This window comes from Rattus norvegicus, chromosome 7 (assembly GCF_036323735.1).
Source record: "Rattus norvegicus strain BN/NHsdMcwi chromosome 7, GRCr8, whole genome shotgun sequence".
Lineage (NCBI taxonomy): Eukaryota > Metazoa > Chordata > Mammalia > Rodentia > Muridae > Rattus > Rattus norvegicus.
Genome location: NC_086025.1, coordinates 132,730,894 through 132,749,150, shown reverse-complemented (window position 1 = coordinate 132,749,150; position 18,257 = coordinate 132,730,894). Strand labels below are relative to the sequence as shown.

The window sequence follows — 18,257 nt, the reverse complement described above, 5'->3', positions numbered from 1 at the left end:
ACCCTGTCTTTCCCTGCACTGGAGTTGTAAATCCTCTGGTGTTTTATATGGTAGCTGGGGAACCTAACTCAGGCCCTCATGTGTGCTTGGAAAGCACATTACCAACAGAGCTCTCTTCTCATCTCCCCAGAGTTTGTCTCTAAGACAGACTTTGACTGAAGCCCAGGCTCTCCTTGAGTTCATGGCAATCTTCCTACCTTAGCCTCTCAAATGCTGGAATTGTAGACAAGACACTACCACGCTTGCTTGGAAGCTTTGATTACTTTTTTACCCTTGTACATGTTTTCCTTTAAATGTTATAATTGAGTCTTCAAAGGTAGATGAAAATTTGATAGATCTAAAGGGAGGCACAGACAACTGCATAGTCACAGACAGAGGAGCCATGTTCTTATTGACTATCTATACAAAACAGTTTGTTTTGTTTGAGAAAGTGTTTCTCTGTGTAGCCTTGGCTATCTTGGAACTTGCTCTGTAAACCAGACTGGTCTTAAACTCACAGAGATCTGCTGTCATCTGCCTCCCAAGTGTTGGGACCAAAGGTGTGTGCCACCACCACCACCACCACCCAGTGTGCATTGGTGTTTTGCCTGCTTGTGTGTCTTTGTGAAGGTGTCAGATCCTGGAGTTACAGACAGCTGTGACCTGCCATGTGAGTGCTTGTAACTGATCCCGGGTCCCATGGAAGAACAGCCAGTGTTCTTAACCACTGAGTCATCTCTCCATCCCCATGGTCCTTTCAATTATGTGACTGTATGTCTGTGTATCTGTACATGGGTATGTGTGCGTGTACCCATGAAAGCCACAGTGCTCCCAATGTCCCCCTCCCCCAAGAGCTGAAGGTATAGGCATTGTGAGCTATGTAATATGGGTGCTAGGAATTGAACTTGAGTCCTGCAAGAACAGTAGTCCTCTAACTGCTGAGCCACCTCTCCATCCTCCATATGCTTGTATTTGAAAAGAAAGGAAATTTAAAGTCTGTAAGCTTTCCACATGTACATATATGTGGCCATGAATTAAGAAGACACCAGGCAGGGGACATTGGAGGGAGACAGGAATTATAATAGTTATTTATTTATTTATTTATTTGTATTTTTAGGACAGTGTGTCTCTAAACAGCCCTGTCCTGGAGTCTACTGTGTAGACTAGGCTGGCCTCAAATTCAGAGATCCTTCTGCCTCTGCCTCCTGAGTGATGGGATTAAAGGTGTGTACCACCATACCTAGCTGTATATTTTAATTTTTTAAAAAGATTTATTTATTATATATAAGTACACTGTCGCTGTCTTCAGACACACCAGAAGAGGGCATCAGATCCCATTACAGATGGTTGTGAGCCACCATTGGTTGCTGGGATTTGAACTCAGGACCTCTGGAAAAGCAGTCAGTGCTCTTAACCACTGAGCCATCTCTCCAGCCTATTTTAATTGTTTTAAAGTAATTTATTTTTATTTTATGTGCATTGGTGTCCTGCCTACATGTATATTGGTGTGAGAGTGTTATATCTTGGAGTTACAGACAGTAGTGAACTGCCACGTGGGTTCTGGGAATTGAACCCTGGTCCTCTGGAAGAGCAGTCAGTGTTTTTACCCACTGAGCTATCTTTCCAGCCCCTGTATATTTTAATTTTTAAAACTTGCAAAAATAAACATAAATTTTTAAAAGGAACAATAAAGAAAAGTGGGAGCTAGAATATTAGAAAGAGAAAGAAAGAAAGCAAAAGGGGCCAAAGAGATACTGAGTGGTTGAGAGTGACTTCCGCTTTTCCAGAGGAACTGAGTTTGGTTCCTAGCACCCATGTCATGAGGCTCACCACTGCTTGTAATTCTAGCTTAGGGGATCCAACACCAACGTCTAGGCTCTGTAGGTGCCCACATGTGTATGGCAGACACTTACATAGGTGTGTACACATACAAGAAAATTTAAAGATACAAAATGTAGAAAAAGAAGAACAAAGTAAATCTAAAGTAAATTAAAAGAAATAATGGACAGTAGAGACTGAAGTGTGGCTCCCTCAGTGAGGGCCTGGATATGATCCTGGGACTGTGGGTTGGAGAAGGGCAGAGTTCATGATGAAAACTCAATAGGCAAATGCCAGTCCTCCAAAAGGTTCAGTTAAAATTGATGTCGCCCACCACACCAGGCTCAGTGGCACTTACCCATGATCCAGTGACACATTGACACACGAGGTCCAGGAGTGTGAGAGCATCCTGGGCTACATAATGAGACCCTGTCTCAAAAGAAAATTTTTTAAAAAATTGTTACACTACAGATGGAAATATGAATTACCAATATAAAGGGATCACTATAGACCCTCTAGACTACTGAAAGGATATGAAGATAGTATTGTGAGCAATTTAAACATTTTAAAAAAATATTAACATTTGCTGAGCCTGGTTATGTACACCTTTAATCCAAGCATTTTGCAGGCAGAGGTAGGTGGATCTCTGAGTTTGAGGCTAGCCAGGGCTACACAGAGAAACTCTGTCTCAGAGGTGATGGAAGGAGAGAACAAATGACATAGAGTAGGCCTCTGACCTGTGGGTGCCATAGCACACACTAATAATCAGTAGGCCAAGCGAGGTAGCCCACACTTTAATCACAGCACTCAGAAGACTAAAGCCAGCAGGCCAGCCTGGGCTACATAGTAAGATCTTGTTACAAAAAAAGAAAAGAAACAAGAACAATACATAGGGTGGAGACCGCTGGGAAGATGGCAGTGTTAAGATGATCACTGCTAGTGAGAGAGGACTCAGCAGTTCAGAGCACTGGCTGCTCATCCAGAGAATCTGGGTTCAATTCCCAGCACCCACACGGTGGCTCACAGCCATCTGTCTATGGGCACTGCACACACGGACACAGACAGATGTGCAGGCAGAGCACCCATAGACATATGTGGTAAAATGAACAAGAGTGCATCCTGATCATGCAAAGGACTAAAATCTAGTTCCCAGCTGCGGGGCAGCTCCTAACTGATTCCACCTCCAGGGCCTACGAGCTCTGGCCTCTGCAGGTGTCTGCACTCGTGTACACAAATACACAGACATAGTTTAAAAACATGTCTTTTAAAAATTCTGGGGCTAGGATTGAGAGACAGCACACAGGTTAAGAGTGTGCTATGTAGAAGATCTGAGTATAACTCCAGCCCCAGGGAATTTAAGATTCTAATCCGGCTTTTGGGCACCCAGGCATGTGCACAAACTCACTAGCTAAAGAATGGGGTTAGGAAGATAAAAACTGAGTTGGCAAAGTGCCCATGAGAACACAAAGGCCTGAATTGGGGTCCCTAGTGCCTCTGTACCACAGGCTGGCCTAGAGTTCATGCCAGTCCCTCTGCCCCTACATGCACAACTACACCAGCTTCTCTTTGTTTATTAACATAAGGCCTCACTATGTAGTCCAAGCTGGTCCAGAACTCACTGTACAGCCTAGACTAATCTCCAACTCAAAATCCAGAACTTGAGAGGCTGAGGCAGGGGGATTGCAGTGAGGTCAAGGTGAGCCCGAGCTTTCTTTCCTTTTTTGCCTCTTCTACCGTGATGGTGGTCTGCTTTTGGTTTGGCTTGGTTTACTGAGACAAACTCTTGCTAGGTAACTCTTGCAGGGCACTAACTTGCTTTGTGGTTCAAACTGACCTCAAACTTGACATTGTTGTCTAGGTATCCCACAAGCTGAGATTGCTGGTGTACCACGACAGCTAGCTCTCCTCTTTCTGTACCCCTAGCTTAGGTAGCTCTCGTAGCAATGTTGGAGATTGGAGGCCAACCTAGATTCTGTTTTTTTCTTAGATGCCTTGGCTCTGGGATACCCGACAGTGCTGGTACAACTATCCATATCAGGTAGGATCTCAGTCGTTTCAAGACTTTGTATTTGTGTAAGGTAAGGTGGGTGACAGTGCATATCAGTCTAGGACAGGTAACGCCAGCAGTGTTCCCTGACAGTCCTTTGAGGCACAGATTCAAGGCATCTATATCCAGGGCGTAGAGCAGAAACACCAGTGAGCTTTTTGTTCAGGTCCCACTTCTGCATGGCCCTGCTGTACTGGGAGGAAACGCAGTTTTCTGGTGCTAATAGGTCCTTGCTGACTCGGATTCAGTCATTGTACATTGGGAGCTATTAGAATCCTCATGGGGCATCTTGATTAGTCTATACTTTGAAAGTGTCAGGGAAGTGAAAAGTTGTGGAAGAAAAGAAGGCCTAAGGCCACTCTGCCCCTAATTCCAGACACAGTAGTCAGGGTGTGGTATGGGCTGTGTTAGCCTTACCTCATCTCTAAAAGATGAGAATGGAGAGGAGTTTACAAAGGTGCAAAGGGAAAAGGCTGATGTCTTACACCAATCCAGTCTTGGTGTCTTGGGAAACAGTGAAGAAGAAAGGGACTGGGAAGGCTCCGCTGACCAACTGCTCCTTTCTCTTCCAGCCACTCTCAAGAGAGCTCTATTACTACTATCTCACACAGCTGGCCTTCTACTGGTCCCTCGTGTTCTCTCAGTTTATAGATGTTAAAAGAAAGGTAAGGACATCAACCCCTCAGCTGCTTTCTAACAGTTCTGCCACTACCGTCATGACACTCTCTCCCTCATTGACAGAAAGTGGGTGTGACATCACTGTCATTAGCTTGACGTGGCTAATGGTGGAGCATGTATGAGGTGGTCAGGGCAGCGGCGGAGCAGCCAGGCGGCCAATATGCATGCTCCGTCCTTCTTCGCTCTAGTGGTCCTTTACACCAAAGCTCAGGGAGTCAGTCAGAACTTGGGGCACCAAGGCCTGGTTCGGGGAAAACCTAATTTTAGAAAATTAAGATTCAGGCTGGAGGGGTTGGGGATTTAGTTCAGTGGTAGAGCGCTTGCCTAGCAAGCCCAAGGCCCTGGGTTCAGTCCCCAGCTCTGAAAAAAAGAAAAGAAAAGAAAAAAAAAAAATTCACAGGGGCTGGGGATTTAGCTCAGTGGTAGAGCGCTTACCTAGGAAGCGCAAGGCCCTGGGTTCGGTCCCCAGCTCCGAAAAAAAAAAAAAAAAAAAATCAGGCTGGAGAGATGGCTCAGAGGTTAAGAGCACCGACTGCTCTTCTAGAGATCCTGAGTTCAATTCCCTGCAACCACATGGTGGCTCACAACCATCTGTAATGGGATCCGATACCCTCTTCTGGTGTGTCTGTAGACAGCCACAGTATACTCACATCTGAATCTTTAAGATTCAGAAAAGTGAGTTGACTGTCCACAATGATAGTTCCATATGACTTATATTTTATAAAACTATATTTGACAGAAACAATTTAAAGATGAAAAGTTCATTTTGGCTCACAGCTTCGAGTTTCCTTCCGTCATGCAGGGAAGGTGCAGGGGTAGCTGAGTTCATGGTAATAGGTGTAGTGGAAGCCAAGTACATCACTGAAACAGGGGGCAGAGAAAGTGCCCTAGGAGCCCTCAGCCAGCCAGTGTAGCCTTCAGATGACGGCCCCCTCTCACCTACCTCCAGCTGGGCCCTGCCATCCCTAAAGTTCCACAGCCTCCCAAGATAGTGCCACCAGTGGGCAAAGAGCCTGTGGACACTTCACTTCTACACCGAATCGTGTAACAACTGTTGCAGAGTGCCTCAGGGTCAGTTTGGCCTATGAACTCAAGAAAGACAGACTTAAACCTCAAAGCCTTAACTATTTGCAGTAAGATGAATTCTTGGTGGGTAGAGGCACAGCACCTTAATCTCCAGACAGGCGAATCTCTGAGCTCGAGGCCACCTGCAGAGTGGATTCCAGGACAGCCAGAGCCATACAGAGAACCCTGTCTCGAAAAACAAGACTGGGGTTGGGGATTTAGCTCAGTGGTAGAGCGCTTGCCTAGGAAGCGCAAGGCCCTGGGTTCGGTCCCCAGCTCCGGAAAAAAAGAACCAAAAAAAAAAAGAAAAAGAAAAAGAAAAACAAGACAGCAACCAAGCTGATGAATTGCAGCTAATCAGCCGTTCTCTGGAGTTAACTCCAGTTGTGTGTGTCCTGTGTTGAGTTCAGGGCCCGCAGCGGCCAGAAGAGGGTGCTGTGGAGCTAGAGCTGACAAACAGTTGAGGTGCTTGCTCTTAGGCACTGAGGGGTGCACAGGTTAAGACTCTGGGGACAGCAGCTGGTTGGTTTGCACAGCCTGTCCTTTGCTGCCCTCCCTCCCTCCCCAGGACTTCCTGATGATGTTTATGCATCATTTGATCGCCGTCACGCTCATCAGTTTCTCCTACATCAACAACATGGTGCGAGTGGGAGCCATCATCTTGTGTCTGCATGACTCCGCCGACTCCTTGCTAGAAGTAAGAGCCCATCCTGATGGTCGGGATTCCTATCTCCTTTTCTTGACATGTGAAGACTGACTTTGTCCCCAACTCATTTTTATCTTTGTCTAGGCTGCCAAGCTGGCCAATTACGCCAGACAGGAGCGGCTCTGTAACACCCTCTTTGTGATCTTTGGTGCAGCTTTTATGGTTACTCGTCTAGGGATCTTCCCTTTGTGGTAAGTCTCAAGGCTGTGAGCTGTGGCAGGTATTGACAGTACCTCTGCCAGCCTAGGTTTTCCAGTCTCCTCTTGCCAGTCGAACACTGAGACCCATGTGCTCTGGACTCTGCAGGACCTCGGCTGCTGTATGCAGTGTCTCCAGTGAGCCCGCACCCCTCCTCTGCCCTCTTCCTCATCCTGACCAGCACAGACATGTGCATGCATGTCCCTTCTACAATCTTGACCTTGACTAAAGTCAATGCTCTTAGAATTTCTTGCTTTGTATCAGCAAATCAGTTACCCACTGTCCTCTGTACCTGAGCCTCAAAACCATTCCCAGGATACAGGCCTACTGCCACCCTGACTGTGAAGTGATTGACAGTAAGATACCCCGTCACTTCCTAAGACTCCATCTCTTCCTCTTGTCTCAGAAGGTAAAAAACACCGTCGGTGTCTTCCTTTTCTCTTTCATTCCCTATGGAAGAACTATCCCTGTCACTGCAACAGAGAGAGTGTGCAGGAGGAGGACAGAGGATCCGGGTCCTGGCCGTCGTCTCTTCTCGTCTGCCTCACTTGACTCTACAGTTTGACTGTTGTCTCCTTCTTCTAGGATTCTGAACACAACCCTCTTTGAGAGCTGGGAGATTATTGGGCCCTTTCCTTCCTGGTGGCTCTTCAATGGCCTCCTCCTGATCCTACAGATGTTGCATGTCATCTGGTCCTACCTAATCGCACGAACTGCTTTTAAAGCCTTGGTCCGGGGCAAGGTAAGGAGGAAGCAGCCTACTTTCTTTGGACCATGCAGAAACATGGCTCTGACTCTGCAGACGTCTGCCCAGCCTGGGAGCCTCAGCTACACAAGTAGGCTAGGGTGCAGCTCGGTCACCATGATGTAATGCCGAGGGAATGCTGAGTTTGATACAGAACCAGCACGGTGGCCTACGTATGCCTGTTACCCCTGTGCTAGGGAGATGGAGCCGGAAAATCACAAGTGCAGGTTGTCCTTTGCTGCCTGACAAGTCTGAGGCCATCCTGGAATACTTGGCAAAAAACAAAAGGGTGGCCGTTGATGTGGAGCTGCAGATGCAAACTGGAAAGCCAGAGGGTTGGGCTGTCTAGGAATGATGTAAAAGTCTCTAGTTAAGCGAAGGCAGCTTTACACAGGATTGGTCTCTAAACATCTGCCTCACTCACTGGTTGAAGCCAGAGTCTTCAATAAACACTGAAGTGTTATATGTTTTAGTGCAAAAGTCACAAAGATAGCCCTGTCTTTTAAGACAGTGTGGAAAGCTGAGCCCGGGGTCTCATGCGTTCTGTCTAGCTAGTTCCATCCCCGAGAGGGGCCATTTAATCTAGAACATAATTGAAATTTGCAAGTTCTAAAGCAGTCACACTGGATCAAGCCAGAAAGCTGTCAGTTGTGCAGAGTCCCAAGTGGGATGGTCTCTCCAGACCGCACGCACAATGGGTGTAGCCTGGGTATTTATTCTCTTGTCATTGTTCTTGATGGCTGTAATTGGTTTCAGAACTTGTATGTGTGCCTGGGCATCTTGCAGCTACTGGACATCTCTCTTCCTCCCTGCGTTTCTCTCCTGACTAGGTGACCTACCCAGGAGGGATTAGCCCCGGCTCTGTACCCTCTGCTCTTTTCTCACCTCCTTCCTCTTTTCTATGCCTGGTGGCAGCTGGACAGTCCCATCCTCTGCATGTAAGTGCACTTCTGTGCTTCTGGTGTTGAGAAGCACCTGTCTGAACGGCTCTCCCTCCAGCTGTACTTCCTGTCCCATCTGTCTTAGAATGTGTTCACTCACCTAACCTACGTGACTGTTGTTGACTGGAGCTGAGGTGACCAGATTCCGTCCCCAAATTAAGTCTAGTCTGTAATGTGGTTTGCCTTTGAACCTGTCCTTACGTCACTCTGGAGACATCATGCCCTCTGGGAATTCCCTAGACATTTCTCTGAGTTGAGAGTCAACTGCAGTCACACACCATCTAAACCAACCGCCCTTCCTTTATAACAGCAGCAGCAGGGGCCATGTTCCTTCCTACTAAATGCTCTTTAAATAACATGCGTCTGTCACTGTTTGTATGTTACAGGGGTCACACCACACACACACACACACACACACACACACACACACACACACACACACGTCACTGAGTTTTCTTTCCTTTTATGGCCCAATACAGAGAAACAGAATTTGAAGCACTCTCATATGCAGGTGACTCATTGGAAATGCTGCCCTAATCCACACCTCTCATTTGAAATACAAAACAAAGGGCAAAGCCACCGGGTCAGTAGGATTGGGAAGGCTCCACACTGCCGGCCCATTCCTGGCTTTACAGTGGCCTGGGGAAGCCAGTGACAGCTGTCACCTGAACCCAGACAGGCAAGAGAGTGGGCTCTCCTGGGCTTCTGTGACTATGGGAAAGTATCATGTTTGCTGTGCTTCGTTCTGTCCCACTCAGGTGTCTAAGGATGACCGCAGTGATGTAGAAAGCAGCTCAGAGGAAGATGAGACCACACACACGAACAACCTCTCTGGCAGCAGTTCCAGCAACGGTGCCAACTGCATGAACGGCCGCATGGGAGGCAGCCACTTGGCTGAGGAGCAGGGGACTTGTAAAGCTGCTGGCAACCTACACTTTGGGGCCTCCCCACGTATACACTCCTGTGACTAGAGGGACCGCCAGGCACTGAGGAGAATCTGAGAAACAAATGTTTTTGTGTTTTAAAGAAACTCTGCCATTTTGTATTTAATGCCCTGGTCCTTCAGTGACATCACTGGCTCTTTGTCTGTGTGTCTGTGCGTCTGTACATGTGCATCATGCATGTGGATGAGCGTCATCCACTAGGTTGGGCACAAGGCTGGATTACTAGTCAGTGTCTGGTCACTTCTGAATCACCTCCGGTCCAGCGTTCGCTGTATCTTGAGTTAAGCTGTCTCCCAACCAGCTGTGTCCTCTTTCCGTGGCTCTTGAGACTCTTCAGTTCCTGGTCCATGGAAGTCAGTGGTGCGGCCACTTGGCTCCAGCACTTGGAGACTGTTCTTTTGGAGGAGGAAGTAATTTTCACCTGATGGAACACTCTGGATAGACACCAGGATCACTGTAGCCACATGCCCCCTTCCTGCCACCCGACAGTGTCAGGGACAGCCACTGACGCCCTGCTGCTTATTCAATGGTACGCAGGGAGGGGAGGGGAGGGGAGGGTGAGCTGAGATTCGGAGAACAGCAACCACTGGTTGTGCTGTTAATGATTTTATACTATTGTTTATTCTTCTGTGATTAAAGTGTTTCAACCCTCTACTGTCTGTCTCTTTAGTAACTATCCCTGCTGCAGCTTTGGCTGCCTGAGCCTCCTCAGTGCTGAGGTCATAGACATGCTCCATGATTAGGAAGTTTTCCATGGGCTGGAGAGTTCTTGCAGAGGACCCAGCTCTGGTCTCTAGCCCTGATACAGGGTTTTAATGTAGACATATTTAATTGGTGTGCTAGCAGGTTTTATATCAACTTGACACAAGTTATAGTCACTTTGAAAAGAGGGACCCTCAGATGAGAAAACTCCCCTAGATTGGCCAGTGGGCAAGCCTATATAGAGCATTTTCTTAACTGATGATTGACTGGGGGCAGGCAGCCCATTGTGGGTATGGGGCCATCCCTGAACTGTTGGTCCTGGGGTTTATGAGGAATCAGAGCAAGCCATGGGGAGCAAGCCAAGGGCAGCACCCTCCATGACCTCTGCATGAGCTCCTGCCTCCAGGTCCCTGCCCTATGTGAGTTCCTGCCCAGACTTGCTTCTGTGATGGACAATGCAGTGGAAGTGTAAGCTGAATAAACCCATTCTTCCCCAAGTTGCCTTAGTTTGTGGTGTTTTTGTCCCAGCAATGGTGACCCTAAGACATGGCCACAGCAGCTTAATAGCTCAGCAAACAGTCATGGACCAGAGTAAAAGAGTTTGCTGGGAAGCCAAGGTTTGTCAGGGTGCCTGTTCTCTCATCTGTTATCACAGAACTTACTACATCATGTTTGAACATGTCGTAAATGAGCCCACCATGTCTATGTAGTTCTTATTTTTCTCATGTGGTAACTATATTCCAGAGCGATTTTCTGCTTAGTGATCATTTAGATTATAAAAACATTTCTAGAGGGTGTGCTCGTGGAGGTGTTAGTGTGGCGATGAAGTAAAAGTTGAAAGTTGTGTGTGATTTAATGCCTGTAACCCAAACACTTGAGAGGCTGAAACATGAGTTCGGGGTCAGCCTGAGTTACAGAGATGTTGTCATAATAAAGGAAATGGAGCAGAACTGGACAGATGTACTACTCCTTCAGAGAACCCATCGAGTCTCTTCCCAGCCCCCACGGGGGCCCACAAACATCTAATTCCAGCTCCAGTGTCTGACACTCCTGGGTACATGTGCATATGTACACACACACACACACACACACACACACACACACACACACACACAGTTAAAAATATAAAGACAAGACTGGGTATGGAGAAATGAAGTTCTACATAGTCATTTTGTCGGAGCTAATCAGAAAGGCTAAGACAGTCTTTAGTTCTTCAACCAGCCATGTTGACTATCAGTGTGAAACACGAGTGACAGTGCTTTTGAAAGTCAAGGATACATAAATCTTACCTTCAGGAACTTGTTTAATTGCAGTCTGGATTGACTGGCATGGAAGTTGTAATCTCACAGTAGATGCAACCAAGTAGTCCAACAACCAAAAACAGTAGCTAAGGTGTAGCTCCTACCACACGGTAACGACATGCTCAAGAAGCTGGGTTTGGTTCTTTGACTGCTTAGAAAGGGATTCCTCTCATCCATCCATAAAGGAACTCAAGACTTCTGAAAGCCAGATGCAGTGGCCTACATCTTTGCTCCAGCACTCAGAAGGTAGAGGCGGGCAGAGCCCTGAGTCTCGGGCCAGTCCATCCAGGGGTTCATAGTAAGACGTCTACAGCAGACACAGAACTGTGTTTTTTAACTTTATAATTTGGGTCGGGTGTGTGTGTGGTGAGAACAGGGGCTGGACTGGGTGTGTGCCTTTGAAGGGTGTATTTTGTCCCTCTCTTTCATCCTTGTTTCCTGGCTACTGTGATAGCAGAATCATCACTGTACCCCATGTTCCCTTCCATGATGGCTCTGAACAGCAGAGCCAAGTACCATGGACTCAAACACGAGCCTGTTAGAACCGCCTTTCTTCCCTGGCCCCAGCCCTTTCCCTGTTACTGGACTGTCTTTTAAAGCTGTTTACTTATTGTATGTACAAGTGAATGTACAAATCAGTGTAGAAATCAGGACGACTTCTAGGACTCGGTTCCTTCCTTCCACCATGGGCTCCAGAGCTCGGATGCGAGTCATCGGGCATGCACAGTGAGTTTATTCCTGTTGAACCACCCCAGCAGCCCGAGTTATCAGTTTTAACTCAGGAAAGGACGCATTACATATTCTAGGTCCGGGTATTTATCATTACCGTGTGTGTGCACACATAAACATGACATGCAGACCTCGAAGGGCAACTTTGTAGAGTCCACTTGTGGCCTCCCACGTTCATGTGGGGCCTGAGGATTGCCAGGCATGAGCAGCTGGCATCTTTACCCTCTCCTCTGAGCCGTTCAGAGTCTGTTGGTGGTGAAGACCAGATAATCTGAGATCAGTATCTTTTTTGTTTGTATGTATGTATGTATGTATGTATGTATGTATGTATGTATGTTTTTGCCTGCGAGCATGTTGTATATTCTGTACATGACAGAATGTGATGTCAGATCCCCTGGAACTGGAGTTACAGACAGTTGTAAGCCTCCATGTGGGTGCTGGGAACCAAACCCAGGTTCTCTAGAAGAGCAGCCAGTGCTTCTAACCACTGAGCCTCTCTTCAGCCTCCCCCCCCCCCCCCCCGTTGTCTATTGAATTCAAACCAAAGGCCTCCTCCCCACCCACCCCCCAGGAGCCATGTTAAGTCATCTTTCTCAGTTTCCAATTCTGGCTTTTATGTTTCTTTCTTGGAAGCTTGTCTGTTTCTGGATGCTTGTCTCAGTATATCTGAGAATGCATTAAGCTAGAACTTGCCTACACTCCTACATAATTCCATTCCTTTTCTTCTCTACAGGATTCTATTTCTGGGTTTGTTTTTTTTTTCCCATTATTTTAAGCTTCATTTAAGGTACTAGAGAGATAGCTCAGTGGCCATGGTGCTAGGATTGAAACCAGGTCATCTGCAAGAGCAGCCAGTGCTCTTAAACTGCTGAGCCATTTATCCAGTCCCTAATTTTTTACTTATTTTGAGACAGGGTCTCGGCATGTAGCTTTGGCTAGCCTGAAACTTCCACTGTAGACCAGGCTGGCCTCAAACTCAATCCTAACTTCTGCATCCTAAATTCTGGGATTAGAGGTAAGTGCTACTATGCCAGTGACTGTCATTTTTATTAGGAAAACAAAATAAAAAACCCCGTAGTTTGAGACACAGTCTCACTTAGTCATGGCTTCCCTGGAACTCTCTATGTAGACTAGATTGGCTTCAAATTCAGAGACCTGCCTGCTTCTGCTTCAAGTGCTGGGGTTAAAGGCTCGAACACCATGGTCACACTCACCTACACTTTAAATTTTTATTTTATCTTATGTCTATGAGTGCACTGTCGCTGTCTTCAGATACACCAGAAGAGGGCATCAGATCCCATTACAGATGGTTGTGAGCCACCACGTGGTTACTGGAAGAGCAGTCAGTGCTCTTAACCACTGAGCCATCTCTCCAGCCCCTCACCTACACTTTAAATCTTGACAAAAGTAATACCGAAATTAAAGATGTTTTTGATGCTGACCCAGGGTAAATATATTTTTAAATATTCCATCTGCTGGTTTATTTTTCACATATATTTTCAGGATACTTTTGTTTGACTTAGGGCCTCTGTGTAGCACTGGGACTCTGTTCTACATGGGAAACCTGCCTGCCTCTGCCTCCTGAGAGCTGAGATTAAAAGCGTGCACCTCCGTGTGTGGCAACCAGAGAATGACTTTCAAGAGCTTGTTCTCTCTTTCCACCATGTGAGTCCCAGGAATCAAACTTAGGTTGTCATCTTGGTGGAGGCAAACACTTTTACCCACTGAGCCATCTTGCTGACATTTGACATATTTTTCTAAGTTAGAAATTAAATATCGGGGGTAGGGGGCTCCAAAAAAAAATTAAATATCTTCTATGTCACATTACATAGTCTTTTCTAAAATTTCATCACATCTTTCATAGAGATAGAAACATGGACATACTTTAATCTATCTATCTATCTATCTATCTATCTATCTATCTATCTATCTATCTATCTATTGAAAAGCCTAGATCTTTCATTCTTTGGGATGGCCAGTCTGAGAGCAGCCAGTTGGTGTTTGAATACTACTTCCTGCTGCTTCTAGTAGACAGCCCTACTTCACTCTGTTACCTTTTTTTTTTTTGCTTCTGAGACAGAGACCACACCCCCCAGCCCCTTTGCCTCCTTTAGTGCTGGAACTAAAGACAGGTGCCATCCATCATACCTGCCAAGTGTCACGATTCAGAAATGAACAAACTGTATGTTTGTACTCTAACTGGTTTTACCTGCTTCTCTCCAATGGGCTGGGCACTGCAATGTATAGACCCATAAACCAACTGACATCAAATTAAAAAAAAAAAAAAAACTTTAAAAAGAAAAGGTTGGGCTGGTGAGATGGCTCAGTGGTTAAGAGCACTGACTGCTCTTCCAGAGGTCCTGAGTTCAATTCCTAGCGGCTACAGCCATCTATAATGAGATCCAATGCCTTCTTCCTGCATGTGGGTGTACATGCAGATAGGGCACTCATACATTAAACAAATCTTTTTAAAAAGTAGTTTTGTTTCTAGGGACAAGGTTTCTGTGTAGCCCTGGCTGCCCTGGAACTCACTCTGTAGTCCAGGCTGGTCTTGAACTCAGAACCTCTGCCTCTGCCTCTGCCTCCTTAGTACTATGAATAAGGGCATGTGCTAGCACTGCCCAGCTAATTAAACTTTTTAAGATTTTTATGTGTACGGGTGTTTTTCCTGCACGTATATCCGCACCATGTGCGTGCAGTGCCCAGGATGGCCAGAAGAGGGAGTCCTATCTTTTAAGTCTGGATCACCGATGGTTCATTATCGCCAGTGGGTGCTGGGAAGTGAACCTGGGTCCTCTGCCAGAGCCAAGTGCTCTCACGTCTTTGTTAGGTATGGGTTTGTAATGTAGAAAATAATAAAAATGCAACTGTACTCTCCACTCCCAAGGAGCAGAGGCAGAAGGGTCACTGCAAGGTCAAGGCAAGAGACTCGGACTCAGAAAAACTAAGTATGGCTGAGGCTTTACTTGAACATATTTTTTTTTAACATTTATTTGGTGGGGTCACACAGACCATGCTCTGTCCATCATGCAGGTGTCCAGGATCAAATTCAGGTCGTCAGGTTTGGCGATCAGCTCCCACTGAGCCACCTTCTGAATCATCTGTCCTTCTCTGTTAGAGCTACGTGCAGACTCACTACGCTCTAAGCAGCAGGGTTCAAAATCCACCCTTCTGCTGCTGGCTTCAAATGAACTGTCTTACATGATAGCCAGCAACCCTTCCTTTGTGAGCTAGCCCCCTTCCACATCTGTCTTCGCTGAGCCAGAGGTACATGAATGGCCGTGCTGACCAGAGCACCCCGTTCCTTAGACGTACTAGTCCGTCAGACATGGTCCCTTGCACAGGGAGTTTTCAAGGGTCTTCTGTAACATAAATGCTAGGACAGAGGCTGGAGGTGTGTCTCAGCAGTAGAGTGCATGCTTATGTACAGTACGCACAAGGTTCCCGTGTCCTCTGACCAAAACTGTTAGGCAAATACGCAAAAGCAGATTTCCCCTATGATACTACTGCTAAAACTCGGTGTCTAGATTCACGGTGATGAACACTAAGGCCCAGAAACCCCAGAATGGCCCGCATAGGCTCATCAATTTGATATTTGGTCTCCAAATGGTAGAACAGTTTGGGAAGAGTTGAGAATGTGACCTTGTCAGAAGGGGTGTGTCCCCAGGGGGATGGTTTTGAGGTTTCATAAACCAGCCATTCCCAGATAGCTCTTGCCTTATGCCTATGGACCAGATGTAAGTCCTCAGCTTCTCCAGGGCCATGGCTGCCGGCCTGCTGCCACGCTTCCTACCATGGTGGTCGTGGACCCCTCTGAGACTATATACCCCAAATAAACCCTTCTCTGAGGTGACTTCAGAGGTGTCTTGGTGTCTTCACAGCAACAAGAAAGGTATTGCTAGACATGATGGCGCAGGCCTTTAATTCCAACACGTGGGAGGTACAGGAAAGAGAATCTCTTAGTTCAAGCTAGCCTAGTCTTTTTTATAGAGTCCCAGGACAGCTAGGGCCACATAAAGAGACCCTGTCTTGAACAAACAAAATAAGACAGAGACCAGGCTTTAGAGAACTCAAGGTCCCCACCTCTATGATCCATACACTCTTTGGGTACATAGAAACACTAAACACAAACAAAGCAAAATATTTAATCTCTGTATTGAACCTCACCCTCACGTTCCCATTTACTTTGATGGCCTCCATAAATCATCAAAATGACACAAGCCAGCAGTACCACAGAAACCACGGCAGGTTTGAAAGGCATCGTGGCCTAGTTCTCGCCACGGATGGCATTCCGGGAGGTCTTTTCCCGTTTCATGCCTCATGCCTCATGCGTCGGCTGCGCCAAAGGAAGAGCTGAGCTCTACAGGACTCCTGAGGTCTTCTGCTCTTCCGCGGCCTGGCGCCTGGCACTGCGCAGCTGGAGGTAATGGTAGGCTCGTACGCTGCAGAGGTAGCCCCCGTACACAGTGAGGAGCATCATCGAGGCAGAGAAGGTCTTGTAGCCAATGTCGGCTAGCTGCTTGGCAGACGGCATGTCTTTCCCTACAAAGACAGGTCGGAGTTGGTCTGCAGGACAGGCCCCACCCCTCCAGAGACCCCTTCCTTATTCTCACCTTCACCTCATCGATGCACCCTATGCTGGTGACCCCTGTGGCTGCTCTTACAAGGGTTAAGCATGGCCGTTTCAGAGCTCTGACTCAAAATGACTACACCTGAGGTGCAGAAGGCAGGAAACCGGTGCATACGACGCCATCAGAGCTGACACGGGCTCTCCTTATTTGTGCTTAAAAGGTGACCAGCCCACTCAGACTGTGCTGGGAATCAAACCCGGGTCCTCTGGAAGAACAGCTAGTGCTCTTAACTGCTGAGCCATCCCTCCAGCCTCAGAATCATATTTTATTTAATAAGACTGCTGATTACAGTAGTCAAATTCTACCCTCAGGTCAGGACCTGAAGATAGACTTGAGGATGTGTGTTTGTGTGTGTGTGGCAGGGGGGTGTGTGTGCATGTAATGTCCTCCCTGCAGAGTGTGGGGTCACTTCACTCCGGTGAAAGTTTAGTTCCTCTTGTTCACTGATGGAGAAGATCTGAGTATGATTTAAAGTGGGATGTTAGTGTGGCAGGCACAAACCCCAGAACTGCATTAAACGGAGCATATGCTGGAAATCCCAGCACTCAGGATTCCGAATCCTAAGTTCAAAATCGTCCTAAGCCATTTAATAAATCTCAAGCCAGTATGAGCTACATGAGACCCTATCCAAAAAAGGGGTGGGGGTGGGGGGGATAGTGAAACAAACAGAAGCACATCCAGGATAGCCTCAAAAGGCAAACATGTAAACAACAGCAACAATAAAATCCTGAAATTAGAAGCCCAGGTACAAGGATCAATTCTGGAAATAAATGGAACTCTTGAGATTGGCAAGTTTTCATCTGCCGGGCATCCTTCACAAAAACAGTTAGGAATGGACTGCGGGTTTCAGAAAAACATGGGATTAATCATGATAAATGCCACAGGGTATGGTTTGCAAGAGTTTATATGACTCTTCGATTTTCTGCCCTCTAAATGTTGAGAGAAGCTCAAGGCTCACGCTTCTGGAAAATTCTGAGCCCCTCGTGATAGACTGGGTTCGATCTGAACACTGCCCAGTGAATCAAACACACACACACACACACACACACCCCTAATAAGTCACCCGAGCTGAGCTGCTGTCACAACTTCTGACTAACGGAGCCTATAAAGGTAAGCTATGAACCCCATACCCTGTTAGATCACAGAAGGTGGCGAGGACCGCAGAGAAGCGGCTGTAAGGGACCGTGAGGAGCTGGCGGAAGGCTGTGGGGTTGGGGCGGTCTTATTTAGAAGGGAGGTCAAGGTCATGACAGCCTGGGACCCGGCAGGAGCTAGCACAGCGCACGGTCCCGGAACCGCGCGCTCTCAAGGAAACAGGCGCGCGATGCGCGGAGCAGGGGAGTGCAGTGCGGTGGACAGGGGAACGGAGGGGCACGGAGCAAGGAGGCGGAGCACGGAGCGGAGGTGCGCGGTGCGGTGCGCAGAGCAGCTGAGCGGGCGAGGGAGAGGGGAAACAGGGGAGTCTGGCCGCCCGGCCCGCGGCCTACCTGCAGACTGCAACTCGGCCTCGTCAGAGCGATTCCTGCTCAGTCAGAGTCGCGCGACCGCAACAGAGAAAGGCAGACACCAACACGGTGCGCCTCAGACACTGGTGACCGACCCAACACCCCTGCGAAAACTCGCCCACTAAGGAGAGAGCCAGCCTTGAACTTCCGATTTCCGCCTCCCTCTTACGCACGCTCAGTCTAGTCTTCCTCTCGGAAAGGCCCATTGAATTCTGGGGGTTGTGGTTCTGCTCCAGCAAATGCGCTCCTTGGAAAACCGGAAAATTTT

At 47.4% G+C, this 18,257-nt stretch overlaps 2 protein-coding genes across 7 annotated transcripts in view; one reads left to right on the top strand and one right to left on the bottom strand.

Moving 5' to 3' along the window:
- The window catches only part of Cers5 (ceramide synthase 5), a 38,087-nt gene extending 27,770 nt beyond the window's left edge, over positions 1 to 10,317 (top strand). For 4 of the 6 annotated variants that reach the window (XM_006257374.5, XM_063264069.1, XM_063264071.1 and 1 more), the window contains 6 exons: positions 3,785 to 3,835; positions 4,417 to 4,509; positions 6,156 to 6,284; positions 6,378 to 6,484; positions 7,077 to 7,233; positions 8,936 to 9,775. In XM_006257374.5, the coding sequence (XP_006257436.1) occupies positions 3,785 to 3,835; positions 4,417 to 4,509; positions 6,156 to 6,284; positions 6,378 to 6,484; positions 7,077 to 7,233; positions 8,936 to 9,148 (750 nt within the window). In that variant the 3' untranslated portion in view covers positions 9,149 to 9,775. Of the gene's footprint in view, positions 1 to 3,784; positions 3,836 to 4,416; positions 4,510 to 6,155; positions 6,285 to 6,377; positions 6,485 to 7,076; positions 7,234 to 8,066; positions 8,175 to 8,935 lie in introns of all 6 variants that reach the window. The other 2 variants (NM_001108993.1, XM_006257375.4) reach the window with 2 other exon arrangements.
- A 5,674-nt stretch (positions 10,318 to 15,991) lies between these two features.
- Cox14 (cytochrome c oxidase assembly factor COX14) lies at positions 15,992 to 18,082 on the bottom strand. The gene is made up of 2 exons (NM_001377081.1): positions 17,972 to 18,082; positions 15,992 to 16,395 (listed from the first exon to the last, which is right to left on the bottom strand). The coding sequence occupies exon 2, from the start codon at positions 16,385 to 16,387 to the stop codon at positions 16,214 to 16,216; it is 174 nt and encodes a 57-aa protein (NP_001364010.1). The 5' UTR covers positions 16,388 to 16,395; positions 17,972 to 18,082; the 3' UTR covers positions 15,992 to 16,213.
- Between the last annotated feature and the right edge of the window lie 175 nt (positions 18,083 to 18,257).

Excerpts from the sequence above, each read along its gene's own strand:
- Cox14 (NM_001377081.1), bottom strand. The coding sequence starts at position 16,387 with ATGCCGTCTGCCAAGCAGCTAGCCGACATTGGCTACAAGACCTTCTCT.